This window comes from Drosophila nasuta, chromosome 2L (assembly GCF_023558535.2).
Source record: "Drosophila nasuta strain 15112-1781.00 chromosome 2L, ASM2355853v1, whole genome shotgun sequence".
NCBI classification, from domain to species: domain Eukaryota; kingdom Metazoa; phylum Arthropoda; class Insecta; order Diptera; family Drosophilidae; genus Drosophila; species Drosophila nasuta.
In genome coordinates, this window is record NC_083455.1 from 21,375,854 (window position 1) to 21,392,262 (window position 16,409).

The following is a 16,409-nucleotide window of genomic DNA, read 5'->3' on the forward strand; positions in this document are numbered from 1 at the left end:
GAGCTGTGACTGGTTTGAGATATTTATTATTGAATTAGGCTCGATGTGAAATCAAGATAATATTAAAAGTAAGCTAAAAAATGTATTCAAGAATTTAATAAGAAATTTGCTGACTAATCAGACTCACTTCTTGTAATTTATGTGCTGTTTTGGAATCATTTAAATTAGCATTTAAATGCTTCATTGGACCCACAAAAATGAAATTCGTTGATTGATCAATTTCTGCAGAATATTTATCAATGCCAATCTGAGGTAAAAACAAACCATTTGCTACGCAACACAACTTCTATTGAAACAGTTACGTTTAGGGGCACTCATATTTTCCGATACTTAGAGAACGCGATAGAGGGAGATAGAGACATGGATATATTCGCGGATTGTTTAGATTAGATTCTAAGAATAGACATTATTAATTATATCAATGCATTGCCAGGTTTCCCACTAAACATACCGAAAAGCACCCAACAACCACCCACTATAGAAAATACTCGCAGATACTTGTGAAATTTATTTCCTCCAAAAAAAAAAACGAAAGCACAAATAACGCGAAAGCGAACGAGAATGCGAATGCGAATAATATAAGAAAAGCAAATGAACTCAAAAAGCATCATCGCTAAATTTTTGCACAAAGTTTGACTACGTGTAGTTTGCACAGGGGCGTGTGCTATTTGCTCGCACAATTGCTGTTTAAATAAAAAACACACAAAAAAGAAATAGCAAACAAACATCAAAATAAAAAGAAACGCGAAATGAGTGGGGGCAACCCAGAATGAGGTCGAAGCTGAAATACTCTAAGCGCCAATGTTGTCAAATTAAAGATTAAAGAGTAAACGAAGAGTCAACAATCCAGTTTCATTAATGTTTTAATTAGTGTAAACTGTTTTGTCTGCCAAATAAATATAACATTTGCCTTAGCACACTTGTTGGCATCGCATCGGAAATACGCAGACTCTTAACCTGCTCAACAACGCACATTTCCTGACACCATGCTCGAAAAAAAGGGAGCCGAATTAATGTAAGCTATATGGCTATATTAAGTGGCTAATATAATCGAGTACAAGTATATATACAAAACTTATATATATATGTATATATTAATGGTGAAGGAAAACGGCAAACAAGAACGTTGAAGCAGCTGTCGAATGCTGAACAAGTGGCAACCAGGAAAGTCTGCGGCGATCTTTATAATAAACAAATGATCTGCCAAAGAATTGCACATAGCGTTCACTTTAAACATAAACAAAACAAAAGCAAATTGCCAAAGGGAGGCAGATGGTAGCCGAGAAGAAGAAGAAGAAGAAGAAGAAGGCACTGAAGTGGACAGAGGGTGGCCATAAAAATTTCAGAGCAGCACTCGATGAAATGAACAGCAACTTGTTTTTCCACCGCTAGACAACATGCCAAAATCTCCAACGCCAAAATATCGAAATACTATATATAATATTATAATGTATATATAGTAGTCTGCTAGTAGATGGTATATATAAGATATATACTGTTGCGTATGGTAAACAGTTGTGTGTGAACTCCAATTGGCGCTAGCAGCTAAGCAGCAGAGTCGAGTCGAGATCTCTTGCTGTGATTTTTATGCACAACAAGCGGTTGCAGATGATGCAAAAAACAATTTTTAATCGAAACGAATTAATGAGCGGCGGCGGCAGCGGTGGCGGTGGCGGTGCGGAAGGGAGGAAAGCGCAGAAAGAAATCATTTTTGTCGAAATCGTTAAAAGTGCGCGCGCCTCTCGTCGATGATGTCCATGTTGATGATGTCCTGCGGCGCGGCGCACAAAAACACAGACACAGATACAGATACAGATACAAATGCAGCGCAAACAGATGCACAGATACAGCTGAATATCTAGAGATATAGTAGATACAGTATCTCGTTTGTTTAACCTTGACCACTGCGCTGACGCCCAGCTGGACGGCCACAAAAGGCGCATAAGGCGTCGCTCGATAATGATGATGTTGCAAGTTTGCCAGTTTGCCAGTTTGCCAGTTGCTGGCAAGTGGCACGTTCACAAGCTGGCTGCAAACTTGGCCAAGTTGATTTTCGCCAGGCAGACAGCAGCCACCTGTAAACGGGCTCTGTCTAAATATTTAGTAAGCGCGTAAAGCGAATTTTTGATTTGTTGCCGCGCTGAAATGCGTTCATGGAAATTCAATTCTCTCTCTCGCTCTCTAACCTGATCTCTCTCTCTCTCTCTCACTGTGAGTTGGCAAACAATTCGCGTTCTCATTTCGCAACCTTGACCAAAAGCGCAAAAAGCAAAAACATATTGCATACATATGCGCGCCTCGCCGGCCGGCGAAGCAACAGCAGAAGCTTATAGAAAAGGGGGGAATGCGAGGAATCTGTATATATATATATAAATATGGCAGCTATAGATCGATGTGTAGCTGTGTTTTTATTGCCAGTTCGCTGCTGCCTCAGTCAGTTGCCCCTGAATTTATGTTTGGCCATTAGCATCAACAAGCGCGCCTCGCATAGCGCAATTAACTTTTCAAAGTACATATTTCAATTATTATAATTTATCCGTGAATTTGGCCATCCATAAGATCTTTTAATGGCCAGAGCTACCGCCAGTTATATGGCCATAAATGATTCTCAATATTTCTCCATACACTAGCCCCAAATGGACCTCATCAACTATGTGATCTAAATAGTTGCCTGGCAACAAAATAAATACATTAAATACGGTTTATGAAATACAAAAAAAAATGTTAAATATAACAAATAAATAAATTCACTTTAGAGAGCTTATATTTTTTAAGAGTATCTATTGTTGGCTTGACTCGAAATTTACTTTTATGGCTCTGTTATTTACACATGAAAGTTGTATGAAAATTCCAAGGTAAAATTCAGCGATAAAGGCCTAGTTAGTGGTCATGGTTAGAACTGAAAACAAACAGCTGGTCAGAGAGTTCATTTACCTGATCAAACTTTCAACAAAGTTGAGGGGCATTTCCCTATGGTGTCGATAATTAAGTTGTAATTTAATTAATGAGCAATGCTGGGCAAGAAATAATTTAATTTAATAACAAAGGGAGCACTATTTAAGAGGGCAAGAACATGCCAAATCTGTATAGTGTCAAGAATAATAATAAATATATAAATATAAGAAAGAAAGTCTTTTTTAATGTTATAAAATTTGATTAGAGAAATATAAAGACTATTAAAAGTATTTCAAGCCCCATTTAATAAATAATTAAATAACTTAAATATAATTTCATTCCTGAAGTTCTTCTTCAAATGAAAGAAATTGAACATGAAACAAACTTATTGCAGTATCAAATAAAAAAATACAATTAATAGAATAAAATAAATATAATTTCCACATTTATGTTCTTGATCAAACATAATAAATTTACCATATTATTAATTTAGTATTTGACGTAAGCTTTATTTAATAACCGCTCGATTTGCGAATGATTCCGACAGTTTTATGCTTTATGTATTGTTTAAATGATCATTCGACATATTTATTGGATTATGTTTGAAATGTGCGCAAACCCATTGAATCTTTCAGCGAGTAATGATGATGATTTGCTCAAATCCCAAATTTTCCCATTGCCTATCTAATTTACGCGCAGCCACTTTGATTTCACCATCGATTGCAAAGTTATGCCACAACTATCGAGAGAGTATAGGAAAAATGCCTGTCATCATGCGGTTCATTGAAATGAACTATTCCACATATTTAGTAAGAATTTTATTAGGCCAAAAAACCCCCAAGATACGTCGAAGAACAAACACTCGTAAATATTCGCATAGCTCGCACTTTGCTTCGATATGTTCCTCGAGTATGTTATTTGAATAGAAGGACGTTGGACGGACAAGACATACCAATCATTTCCACACACTCACACACCCACAGCAAGAATTTTCACAAATTTTCATGCAAGGCCATAATCGAAACTTTTCCATCATACTCGTAAAAGGTAACACCAAAATACTATAAGTATATCAAACGGAACGAGTGATCGTCTGTTGGAAGATCACCCAGTCACTTCCTGGAAAGCGAAATTCTCTTTCAATGTGAGCCATAATAATAATCGAATCGAATAAGTAAACACACATTTTGCTTCAACAGAATTTGCTGGAGGAATTCTCTTTTTTTTCTGTGCCAGTTTCAGTGGCAGGAATGAGGATCAGTTGTAGCTACAGAAGTAGCAGCTTTGGTTGATCTTCTTCAAATCGATCGCATTAGTATCTTTATCACGCATGTCACGGCCACAAATTGCAACGATCCATCAAATAAATTTCTGAGCGACAACCCGAGTCGTAGGGAGAAAGATACAGAGAGAGTGAGTGAGTGAGTGAGTGAGTGAATGAGTGTGTGAGAGAGAGGGAGGGGAGACTAGAAATGCAACCAGTTACGGGCAGCTCGCTACTTGGCTCTGGGTGGTAGTAACTATATCTGGCTTGGGCTTACGTATGAAATCGTATGTATATCGTATAAGGCTCGTTGGCTTTGGCTTTGGCTTTGGCTCGATCATTTGTTAGTGGGCCGCTAAGGTATTTATAAATAGCAATGCTAAAATTAACTTTTGCGGTTCACCAGCAAATGTGCATAAATAAAAGCAAATGCAATCGGATTTAACTGGTGCAAGTTTTTCATACCCAGCAGGCAATAGTAGAAAATGGGGTATATTAAATCTAAGATAATAAAATTAAAAATGGATTTTTAGGGGCTTTGTTTAGTACAAGTAAAAAGGTATTCAAAATTTTAAAATTTTAATTTATGAATATTTAATTTCGTGGTTCTCAACACTTTATGTACATATCTGAATAATATGTTATTACATGAGCTTCATTTTTTGCTATTTTTTAGATTTTAGAAAGATGGCATTACTTAGATTATTATAAGATTCTTATTATAAGTATCTATTAAATATAAAAGAAATAGTAGAAGTAGATTGAATATATTAAACAAATATATACGCTACTAGAAAGGTGGAAAGGCATGTTATGTTTTTTCCCTTATTTTATCAACTTCATATTACAAATTAAGAAGCTATTTTCGCTAATCGTTTAATTATAATATATTACTTGTTTGTTTGCTAAGTTTCTCGACGCTTTTGTGTTATTCTTTTAGTTACAATATATTAAATTTATTTTTCTTTCTATTTTCTAGTGCAGGGTATTTCTGCGTGTACTATTTTTGACTCGTTGCTTATTTTGATTGAGTTCCATGCAAATTTGCTGCCACATTAGTATTTATTGCAATTTCTTTGGCACAACCGCTGCGCTGAGCTGAACTGAGCTGCTGTTGCACCTTAACGACCGTCTGCATATTCATATTCATATTCATATTGGTATTCATATTCGTATTCATATTCATATTTGTAGGCAGCAAGCACTCGTACTCGCATTGTTGGTCACATGCTGAGCGGACAAGCACTTGGCAAAGTTTTCACTTTCAAATTCGCACTGGGGCAGCTAAGCAGCTAAGCAGGCAACTAGGCAGGAAGGCAAGAGCAACTGCAGCAGCAGCAGCAGCAGCAGGCGACTTTGATTGACAGTCGTGAGTTTCGAGTTTTGTCTGACAGGCGACACATAAATGAAACTTAATTAAATTAGTTAGATTATGCTGCTGTTGCTGCTGCATTGGGTGGACTAATGAGGGGGACGGAGGAAAAAGACAGTTGTTAACTAGGATGGGATTTTTGGGGAGGTAGAAGGGTGAGGGACTGTGAGCAAGTTGTTGCGCTCGGTGCAAGCTAAATAAATAAATAACCAATTTTTAATTGAATTTCTACCTACATTTTTAACCTGTTTGACGGCATTCCGGGGCAATCAACGTCGCTCCACTGTTGTGGAGTAGTCGTCGCTCGTTGTCGATGATGCTTGTTGTTGTTGTTATTGTTGTTGCTGTTGTTGCTGTTATATGCATAGTAGCAACAGCAGCAGCAACAGTTGCTGTTGTTATTGTAAATTGCTGTAGCAATCGGCGCCGCCTCGGCAAACCTCGTGCTGCTTTTTCTTCTCACTGCTCCAACAAAGAAGACCTTTTGCAACGACGTCGACGTCGACTGCGCTGTCAACTGCAACTGCGACTGCAACATCGGCATCTTATCAGGGGCAGAGTTGCAGTTTCTTGGCAGAGGAGACTCTGGAGACTGTGAGGCTGCTGTCGGCGCTGAACTGAACTGAAGTCAACTGCAGTGATAGCCAGCTGTAGCTGCAACGTGTGTCACAAACTTAGTCACTCTCATACACACACACACACTCGCACACACACACTCGCACACGCACACACACACACTGTTACACTCGTCTGCTGCGTGGCACTTTCTTGTCTTGATAAGCGATTTGCATCAACGAAAATGGAACGTTTTTAGAGCACTGTGCAGAGAGCTTGCTGTGGCATGTGAATGCACCAAAGGATGTTGACTTGTTGTCACGCACACACACACACACATGCACACACTTACACACAGTACTGAATAACTGTGCTGTTCATTGTAATTATGATAATTACAACAATAAAATTAAAGTGGCATATTATAAGTTGAACTTAGTTGTTACAACACAGCACAAGTATGCAAATTTACTGCATATTCGCGTTAATTATAGCTATTTATGGTCATATTTGTTAATGTTTTGTTTGTTTTCCTCAACTGCTTCCAGGTGCTTCCTTGAGAATTGCAAAATTCACTTTTATTTTGCAGTTGGCAGTTTTCAGTTTTAAGTTTTCAGTGTCTGTGGTTGCATTGAAAATGAATACATCATATTTATTGAGACGCACTTGATAACATTGGCATTTGAGGTGGAGGCAAGTGCGCTTCTGATTTTCATTTTTCAACTCTTTTAATCCAACCGAAAGTGGTTCAAACTGGCGCATCTAACTAACTGTGAGGGTTACGGACTTGTGACTGCGATGCCGACGCCGATGCCAAGTCGATACTGTCTCTTACAGTAAACAACAACAAACAACATCAAATGGAAACAAAGTTGCTGCGAAACGAGTTTTCAAAGTCAAACGCTGTCGATTTCTTGTAATCTAATATACGCGTCGTATTTTGTTTGATTTTTCTATTTTTTTCATGGATTCTTTCGGGCTATGTGCTAATTTTTTTGTGCGTGGATAGTTGTTAAATAATGATATTATACGTGAGGAACAAAATTGTTGGTCATGTGGCAGATTATCAACAGACAAGAGATTAACTTCGGCTATATTATTAAGATTATTTTTATTTTAAATAAATACCGAATATTCGCTTCGAAATAATCAACAAATATACCTAAATAATATACCAAAGGCTACGTTTTTGGTATACTGATATATGACAATTCAAAATATACCATAGAGTGCCAAATATCCCAGATTGTCAGCCAACTAAGTCAGAATGCGTTTTTGCCCATACAAAAGTATTTCCTAAATAACTTCTATAATTTTCAACTGATTGCATTATAATTGATTATTATTTTGCTCGATAATATGCTCGACTGAAAGATACCAAATTAATGCACCACAAAAATACTAAGAATAAATCAAAGGTTGTATTTGGTATATTGATATATTACTACATTAAAATATATTTTTAATGGGGTGCAAAACATTTATTTGGGTAATGGAAATAAAAATAATAAACTTTTTTTAATATACATATTGAATTAAATGTAAAACCAAGCCATAAAATACAACCAGTCTAATTATTGTATTATTTCTAACACCCATAAAAATTAGTTTCAGTTTAGCTTAAAGCAGTAAAACTTTTTCTAATAATTGAAACTAATTTTTATGGTTAATAAAAACATAAGCGTAAAATTATATTTATCACCTATAATTACACAAATCGTAATAATAATTTTATTAGTTGTGTAATGCTTTATTTATTTAATATTGAATTCATAGTGTATTAAATAGATCATTAAAATATACAACTAAACAACAGTTATAAGCTATGAAGAGTGTTCATGACAAATAACTTTCTGTTGGCCCACATAGCGTATGCTTGATGTCAGTTTTGGGTCAGTTGGCGTTTGCATTTCTTGTGCCATTTCTCTTTTAATAAAGTATGCATATCGTATATGTAGATGTATTTATTATTATTTATATGATTTATCATGTCTGACACTTGGGCCAAACCACTTGTCAAATGGCCAGGCAAACGAGAACAATACAACAATACCAAAAACAACAACAACAATAACGACGATAGCGACAACATGCTGTGATTTTAGATAAATTCATAACTCAAACTCAAGTTGTCTTGCCTTCAAAGTTCAAATCACTTGGCACTCACACACGCATCTTTCTCTCTCTTTCTGAATATTTTAATGTGTGTGTATTTTATATTAATTATTTATTTATGCGTTATTTTTGCGCGCGTTCATTTCGATAAGCTTCAAATGGACACACAATTTACATTTACAGTTAAACGAATATACGTATAAGCGATGTACGTATATATGTTGTAGATATATAGTCTATAAGTCGACTGAATGGCAGCTGCACGACTTTGTTTAACAACAACAACAACAACAAGAACTACGAAATCAGCTGTTGACTGCGATTTCGTATATCGAACTTGAAATTCGCTTATGAAAACAAAAGCAAAACGATAAAAGCAAATCATATATATTTTTATATTTTTAGTCAAGCCAAAAGAAGGCGACATTTAATCAGCATCCACACTAAACTAAGTACAGACTTCTCCTCCTTTTCTCACATTTCTTTACTTTTAATTCAGCTTAGTCCGCTGTTCTAAACATATTAATAATATATAAAGCGATAACTGAACGACAGGAAAACAACAACAGTCGAAGGCCATATAAGAATATATATATTTCAGGTTGAGGCTTGAAATCTGAGAAAACTTATAAGAAGAATGACATAGTTAAAGCAAATCGTTGTCAGCATACGTTTAAGTTTTAGACAGATCAATTATACCATACAACTGGGAAATAAATAAGAAACTGATATTTTCAATAAGCAGCGATGAATCCGTTCCGGGTTCATTGACCGCAGTTTGTTGTTTTTTTTTTCGAAAAGATAGAGAATAATATCTCTACTTAGTGCATATGGCAATAAATCAGCGAACTGAAAAGATTATCATCTTTGAGAAATGATAGTGTTCCGCAGATAAAATCTATTACCTCGATCAACAGCAGATAACACAAGAATGCCAAACGGAATTCATATAAAATTTCATCAAAGTTATAAATTGTTAATCTTAGATAGATATGCATCTCTAAGATGGCAAGTAAATAAGAATATTTATTAACTTGAAGAGAAGGTCGCTTATGAATAAGATGAGTTATGTTTGATGCGTGAGTCATGAGTGTGAATCACTTTTGTTGTCAACTCTTTCACAGTTTACGCACTAATCCTATCAACACTGACCCAATTGCAGCATTGCATTCAAAAGATAATCTAGTCTCTGGCCTTGGCTTTATCGATCATTGATAGTACAATCTCTCTCTCTCTCTCTCTCTCAAGCAAAGAAGAGCGATGCAAATATTTCAATTGCCAGTCGAAGAGTGCAAAGTCCATGACTGCAAATCTATATTACCACAAAACACCTGACCAAGCTGCAGCCAAGAGAATCGCCTTTGGTTTTTACCCCTCACCAGTTGGCAAACAAAGATTGAGTACGTATAATTCAAGTACATGCGGAATACCACTGAAATTTCTTGCATGGAAACGTGATAGCAAAAGTTGTTGCTACTCTGCATCAAGCCACACCAGCCACAGCAGCAGCAGCCGCATCTGCTTGTGGAATTTATTTATCGTTAAGAAAATGTGTGTAAAATAAGTGAAACTATTGGGAAGTTGCTGCCGCCTGTGCGCCTGCCTCTTCACCCAGTGTGACCAGTTTGTGTTGTACAGCGAGGGGGAGGAGGAGGAGGAGGTGGAGGAGGCTAATGCCACCACTTTTGATAAAATGTTGGCCTGGCCTAAGCCTGTTGCCAATGCTGCTGCTGCTGCTGATGCTGATGACCAGTAGCCAGTAGCCAGCTGCAACTGTTGCAAGCAGCAAATTATTGCCGCATTGCTGCTGCGGCTTGTTGTTATCAGAAGCGGCAGCAAGCAGGCCTTGTGATTTGCCAGGCCAGCCACATCACAAGCGGCAGCAGCAACAGCAACAGCAACCACTTCGTGTTTTGCTTTTTGTCGAATTTCAGAAAGTGGAAGACCTTCATTGTAGCTACTGCTCTGCGATGTTGTTGCTGTTGTTGTTGCGGCTTGCCACTTGTTGTTGTTGTTGTTGATGTTGTTATCGTTGTTGCTGCTTAGTTTGTTATCAGGTTTGGGGGCCCCGCTTCATTTGTGGCTATCAATTTCACACCTAAGCCAACGAGTTTCTAAATCGAGCGTGTGAGATGAGTGTCGATTCGATGAGGAGCATATCATTAGCTCAGATCTCGCTAAAGACAATAAAACAAACATTCGGAGCCCCCTTCAGGATATAGCAAAAACATATTCTCATTCCAAGCGACACAGTTAATAAATGTCAAAAGGCGGTCATTGATTAGCAAACCAAATGCCGGGCTGGGGAAACATGATAGGGCCATAGATTCACACACACACTGAGTGACTCGACAAATGTGGAGCATGTCTTATGGCTTGAAGTTTATAGCCAGCTAGCTAGAGGTAGAGGTAGAGTGAGCAAACCATTGGCTTATTGCTTATGCAATGCGAAACGGCCTCGAGGCGATGGCAAATCCATAACTATAACTTTAACTATAACTATAACGATAATCATAACACGCCCAAAGCCAAAGCCAACCAGTCACATGCAATTATTCAATTAGCCAAATGGCGTCATAAATTATCAAGTCTACGACCGTATGACATATCTGTTGAGCCCTTCATTACTTACACCCCAGTCCGCCCTCTTCACTTTCCCTCTCTCTCCACACTACTTCATCGATGTCAGTGTCAATTGCTAATGGTGGAATGCCGTTCGATTTAGTTCGTCATTTCAGCTGTCTTATGAATATGCACACCATTTAGGCCTCTTCTAGTTATTTCTCTTTGTGCTTATGGATTCTAAAGTAATAATAATATATTTCAACATTTCCGCTTGACTAAAGGAAAAGGAAAAATTAAAGAATTAAATTGGTGATTTCAATAGAATGAACTCAGTTAATTTAAAACTAATTATTATACATATTAACCATAAATTACTGCAAGTGTTCATCTATGAAATGATCAATTTAAGTAAAAAGATATGCTTCATCAGGGTGATTAGCTGACTCAATATAGATATATTTATTCATAGCTGTTGTCTAGAAAAGTCTCTCATATATAAAGTTTGGTTTCCGTATTGAAAGCCGTTTACTATATTAGTCAGTACAGTAATAAAATAAACTGTTATTTTGCATAACCAATTTAGTCAAATTGAGCATTAATCATCAACAAATATGTGGGAGCAACATTAGTTGTTGAATTATTCTGACCTAATTCAAACTCAATAATAAATATTCTGACCTTTTAATACATATAATACAAATCTTAATTTAGCTTGTTAACCGAATGAAGAGGAATTGGACACGCAGACACCATGTCGTATGCGTATTATGCAATTTAAGCGAATAGTTCGTGATAAAGTATAACGACAACTATATATAGTACTATATATATATATAATAATATTCAGAAAATCGCTTACCTTGTGCACCTGTTGCACAGCTCAAGATTGTTGTAAAATCCACAAATCCTTTGGCTGCAAGTGCAACAACAACCAATTCTGGCAGTTCGCGAACGTAGCATACATTATATTTGTGGACAGACGCGTGCATATGCTTGTGTGTAGTGTTGTTGTTGTTGTTGGGGATCCGTTTGGGGGCCAACTGCTGCTCTATATACATATGTGTGTGTATATATGAGTGGATGCATAACAATTGTATCGATGCATACTCGTATTCTATTTACTACAAAATTTGCATAGAAAGGCGGAACAAATCACTTGCACTTCACATGTCGGCCAATAAATAACACATGTAATTTGGCCTATTTGGCTTTGAATGGCTTTTGGGCAATGACTTCACAATTGCTTCACAACAACACACATGGCGTGCTATCGATATCGCTATCGAAATGGGCTATCGGTATCACACTTGGCGACGTCAACAATGGCGGAACAATCGCGGCGAGAGCGAGAACGTTGGCGAGGGCGAAGGCGACGACGACAGCGACGCCGACGGCGACGGCGACAGCGAAAACGAAGACGAAGACAAGACGAAGCGAGAGTTGAAGCTGTTTACTGTTCTTGAGCTTAGCTGCTATCTCGGCTAGATGTTGTTGTTGTTGTGGTTATTTTGTTGTTGCTGATGCACAGCTTCAACTGTGTGTTCTTCTTCTGCTTCTTCGTTTTTATACGCACGCAAAAACCGCGAATTATTACAAAAAGCTCGTAAACGAAATACAAAAACCGTACGCAACAAGAACATTAAATATATGCACAAGTATTGGATATTTTTGGATAGATATGCAGATTTAATGGGCCCGAGTTAGATCAAGTTATGACAAGTTGTTGTAAATGATTTGCTGCCGTCACTGCTGCTATTTTTGTTGTTGTGTTTCTTTTTTTGGTTTTTTTGGACAGGCAAAAGTCGAGCTAACCGTTGTTGGCGACAACGACGAATCTTTCGGTTCCGTACAACGAGCGCTGAGCGCAAAAAACTGAATGAGCGGCCAAAGCGGCCGGGCAAGGCAAACAGGCGGCAGCAGCAGCAGCCACCAACACCATTGAAACCACAACCACACACACACAGACACACACACGCACACACAGAGTCAAAGCCACAGCGACAGAGCGACAGCGACAGCGACAGCTACAGACACAGTCGCAGCAGCAGAGCAGACGCAGACGCAGCAGCAGTGGCGAGCTAGTTAGTTACTTAGTTTGAGCGCGTAGTAGTGAGAGTCGATCGACACACACACACACAAACACACAGACATACACAGCGTCACACACACTGGCTCACATATCAAGTTGCTTAAGTCGCTCAAGCTCAAGCGCCATTTAAGTTGAGTAATTAAAGCAGGCAGCGATTTGCATGTGTGTATTTGTGTGCTTGTATGAGTGTGTGTGTGTGTGCGTGTATGTGACTGCGATTAATTATTAATCAAGCCCCAAAAAACAACAACAACATCAGCCGCAACAACAACAACAACAGTCACAGTAACGGCAACAAACAAACAAACAAGTCCGTCTGTCAGCCTCAGAGACAATTACAAATATTCAACTCTCTCAGCTTCGGCTTCGTTTTGCTTTTGCTTCGCTCTGTGCTGTGCTCTACTCCCCCTTCTCCTTCCCTCACCCTACTCCCCCCTCCCATACTACTTCACTCTACACTCCAAACTCAGCTGCTTGATATGCGCGACTTTCTTTGCTGCTCTCCCGCTGCAAGCTGTTACAGATCTATCGTCTTGTTTCGCCGCTTACCCAAATCACCATCTCAACTGGTTGCAGTTCAAATCAGCGTCGAATTCGAATTCGAGTTCGAAATTCGAATTCGGTGCTAGGCAGTTGAAGCACAGAGCGGAGCGGAGCGAAGTGCAGCAAATGTAAATTTAAATTGATTGCAAAATGTTTAAGGCTGAGCGTATTCATTATACGACACCATGTGAACTGACCGCACAGCGTTGCCAGACTGTCAGACAGACAAACCAATCAGACGCTAAGAGAGCGTGCCAAACTTGTCAATACTCGTTGTGTGCAACAAAAGCTTTGAATGTGAAGTGTAACTTTGTAGTTTACAACTCAGCTGAAATAGATTTAATAATGTTTAATATCAAAATTATGAATAACAATAAATAAAAATATTCTATACTTAATATAAATAATAATAATATAGTATTGATTAGTAAAATAAATATTTAAAAAAAATGTTTCCAAGCTTTTCGTTCTTAAACCCTCAACTTCAATTCACTATCCACTTTGCGCATTGCGCATACGCAGCGTTTGCCGCTCAGCAGCTGGCAACATTTCTTGCGTGCACTGGCAACGCTGTTGGCCAAATGCATGCGGCATGTTGCCAGTTGTCGTTCGTTGAATGCTACTACGTGTAGTTTGCTATTTGCCGCTGGTAGCGTAATTAAAATATTGCACTTGCTACTTTTTTTGCCAGTTCTACGTGTTGTTGTTGTTGTTGCTGCTCTTGCTGATATTGTTTTTGCCACAGCATCAGCAGCAGCAGCAACAACACAAGCAATTGCTGCGAGCGTCGTCGTCATGTATTAAAACTTGTTCATTGGAATTTTCTAATAAATCAATAAACGCAGACAACACATTGTGAGTGGTGTGCTGAGCTCTCAGTGTGTGTGTGTGTGTGGTTGGTGGTGCAGAGCTAAAGGGGGCGGGCGGTTGGGTGGTTGAAGATGCTGTTTATGGGTTGGGGAAGCAGGTGGGTTGCAAGGCGAGGAGCTTTAGCGGGGGGAGGCAGAGAATGAGTGCATGGCACACAGCTGGCGGCAAGCAGCGACGTCGACTGCGACTGCGACTGCGACGCACGCATCGAAGATTGCGCATTATAAAAATAGACGTCGCTTTATTATTTTTGAGGTTATGGCAAAGTTGTTGTTGTTGTTGCCAAGTTGTTGACAGCAGCCGCAAAGCGTGATTGCAGCTGCAACAACAGCAACAACAACAACAACAATATCGATTCGACGGCGACATTTGCAACACTTTCACGCATTGGCAAACTTGCATTTCCGCAACAACTCTTCCGGGGGGAAGCAAGGAAGGAAGGAAGGAACTGGAGAGACTTCAACTTGGGCCGCTGACACGATAATTATGCAATAAAACGACACGCCAACTTTAAGCAACTATAACCACATTCATATATATTTTAAAGGCAACAATCTCATAGCTGGAAACACATTTTGATTTTTTTTTGCTTTGCTTTTTTTTATGAGCTGCTTTGCCTTCCACACTCGGCAGAAGACAACAAACAAACAAAGCGGAAAAACAACTTTTTGCTTTAATTAAATTATTATGCTGGCATTATAATTTTGTTTTTTTTTTTATACAATTTCGTTTTGTTTTTGGTTTATATTTTATACCCGGCTTATAAGCTGCGTGCGTTTTCATAATCAGCGGACAACAAAACCGATTTTGAATGTGTTAACCAATTTGATTTTCGATAATAAACGCAGCCTCAATGTTGCTGGCAACATTGTTGCTAGCAACATGTACTGTATGCAAATGGGGCAAATAGCTTTCGATTTGGCCCGCTCTGGCATGTGGCATGTGGTTCATCTGCTGCTTTTGTTGCTGCTGTAGCAACTGCCTGTGAGTCGAAGCCTGTCGCGTCACATTCTAAATGTAAATAAAATGGAAATTCCTTGGCAAAAAGGAGGCAACAAAAAAAACTTGTAGAACTGCTCGCTTGGCGAGGCACTTGTTAAGATGACTGCCTTGTTAAACGAGCCTGCAACACCCCAACAACCACAACAACAACAACAAAAAAACAAGCACAACAACAATAAACAATGTTGCAATGCTTAATTATTTCAGCGGCAAGGAATTCCTCAGCACAAACTTGAACTGCTTCTGCTTCTGCTTCGGCTTCGGCTTCGACATCGTCTTTTGCTGCAGTTGCAGTTGCACTTGCAGCCTGTGTTGCCTGTTGTTGCTGCCGCTGCAGTTAAGTGCGGGTATTGCGGCCAAGCGTGCAGCAGGCAACAGGGCGATTGTTGCCAACACTTGAGGTCGTCTGCTGAGGCTCAATCTTAGTCTCAGTCTCAGTCTCAGTCTCAGCCTTATCCCCCACCTCTGCCTTTGCTTCTCAGTCGCAGTCTCAGTCAGATTGGTCAACGGCACCGACGCGTCTATGGCCATGTTACCAGTTGTGCTTGTTGTGGTCTGGCGCACCTATTTGTAATGCATTAATAGCCAGCCAAGAGGCAGCAGCAGCAGCAGCCGCAATAACAACCACAACTCAGCTCAACGCTACAGATTGACATTAAGCCTGCCTGCCCCGTGGCGTTGGCCGTGAACACAAGGGGCAGCCGCTTCGATGAAGATGATGCATTTGATAAATGGCAAGCTCAGCATTAACACTCGCCTCATCAGAGTCTGGCCAAGTACTCAAGACTCCATCTGGATCTGGATGTGGATCTGGATCTGCTTAATAATTGATAATTGGCGCACGTTCTTGAAGAGCTTATGCTTTAATTGTCATTCTCTTTGCTTTGTGGATTTAGCTTAAGCTTGAACCTTTTAAGGATGATCGACTGAAAGCTGCGTTTGCAACTTAAAAGTTTCAACTTTAAATCTTACGATAAGCAGAGATTTTAATTGTTGAATAAAGAAAGTTAATGAACGACTTTAATTATTTAAATTAATTGATTTTAAAAATTAAATATATTTATTGAAAAATGTCTGCTTTGCTTAAGCTTGAACCTTTTTCAGGCTAAGCGATCGAAAATTTAAGATAAGCTTCAAAC

At 38.7% G+C, this 16,409-nt stretch overlaps 1 protein-coding gene across 1 annotated transcript in view; it reads right to left on the reverse strand.

The window, feature by feature from the left end:
- Nucleotides 1–12,641, reverse strand: part of LOC132793528 (protein decapentaplegic) — a 42,287-nt gene extending 29,646 nt beyond the window's left edge. The window contains exon 1 of the mRNA XM_060803497.1: nt 11,626–12,641. Coding sequence (XP_060659480.1) covers nt 11,626–11,824 — 199 coding nt within the window. The 5' untranslated portion in view covers nt 11,825–12,641. The remainder of the gene's footprint in view (nt 1–11,625) is intronic.
- Nucleotides 12,642–16,409: the final 3,768 nt, after the last annotated feature.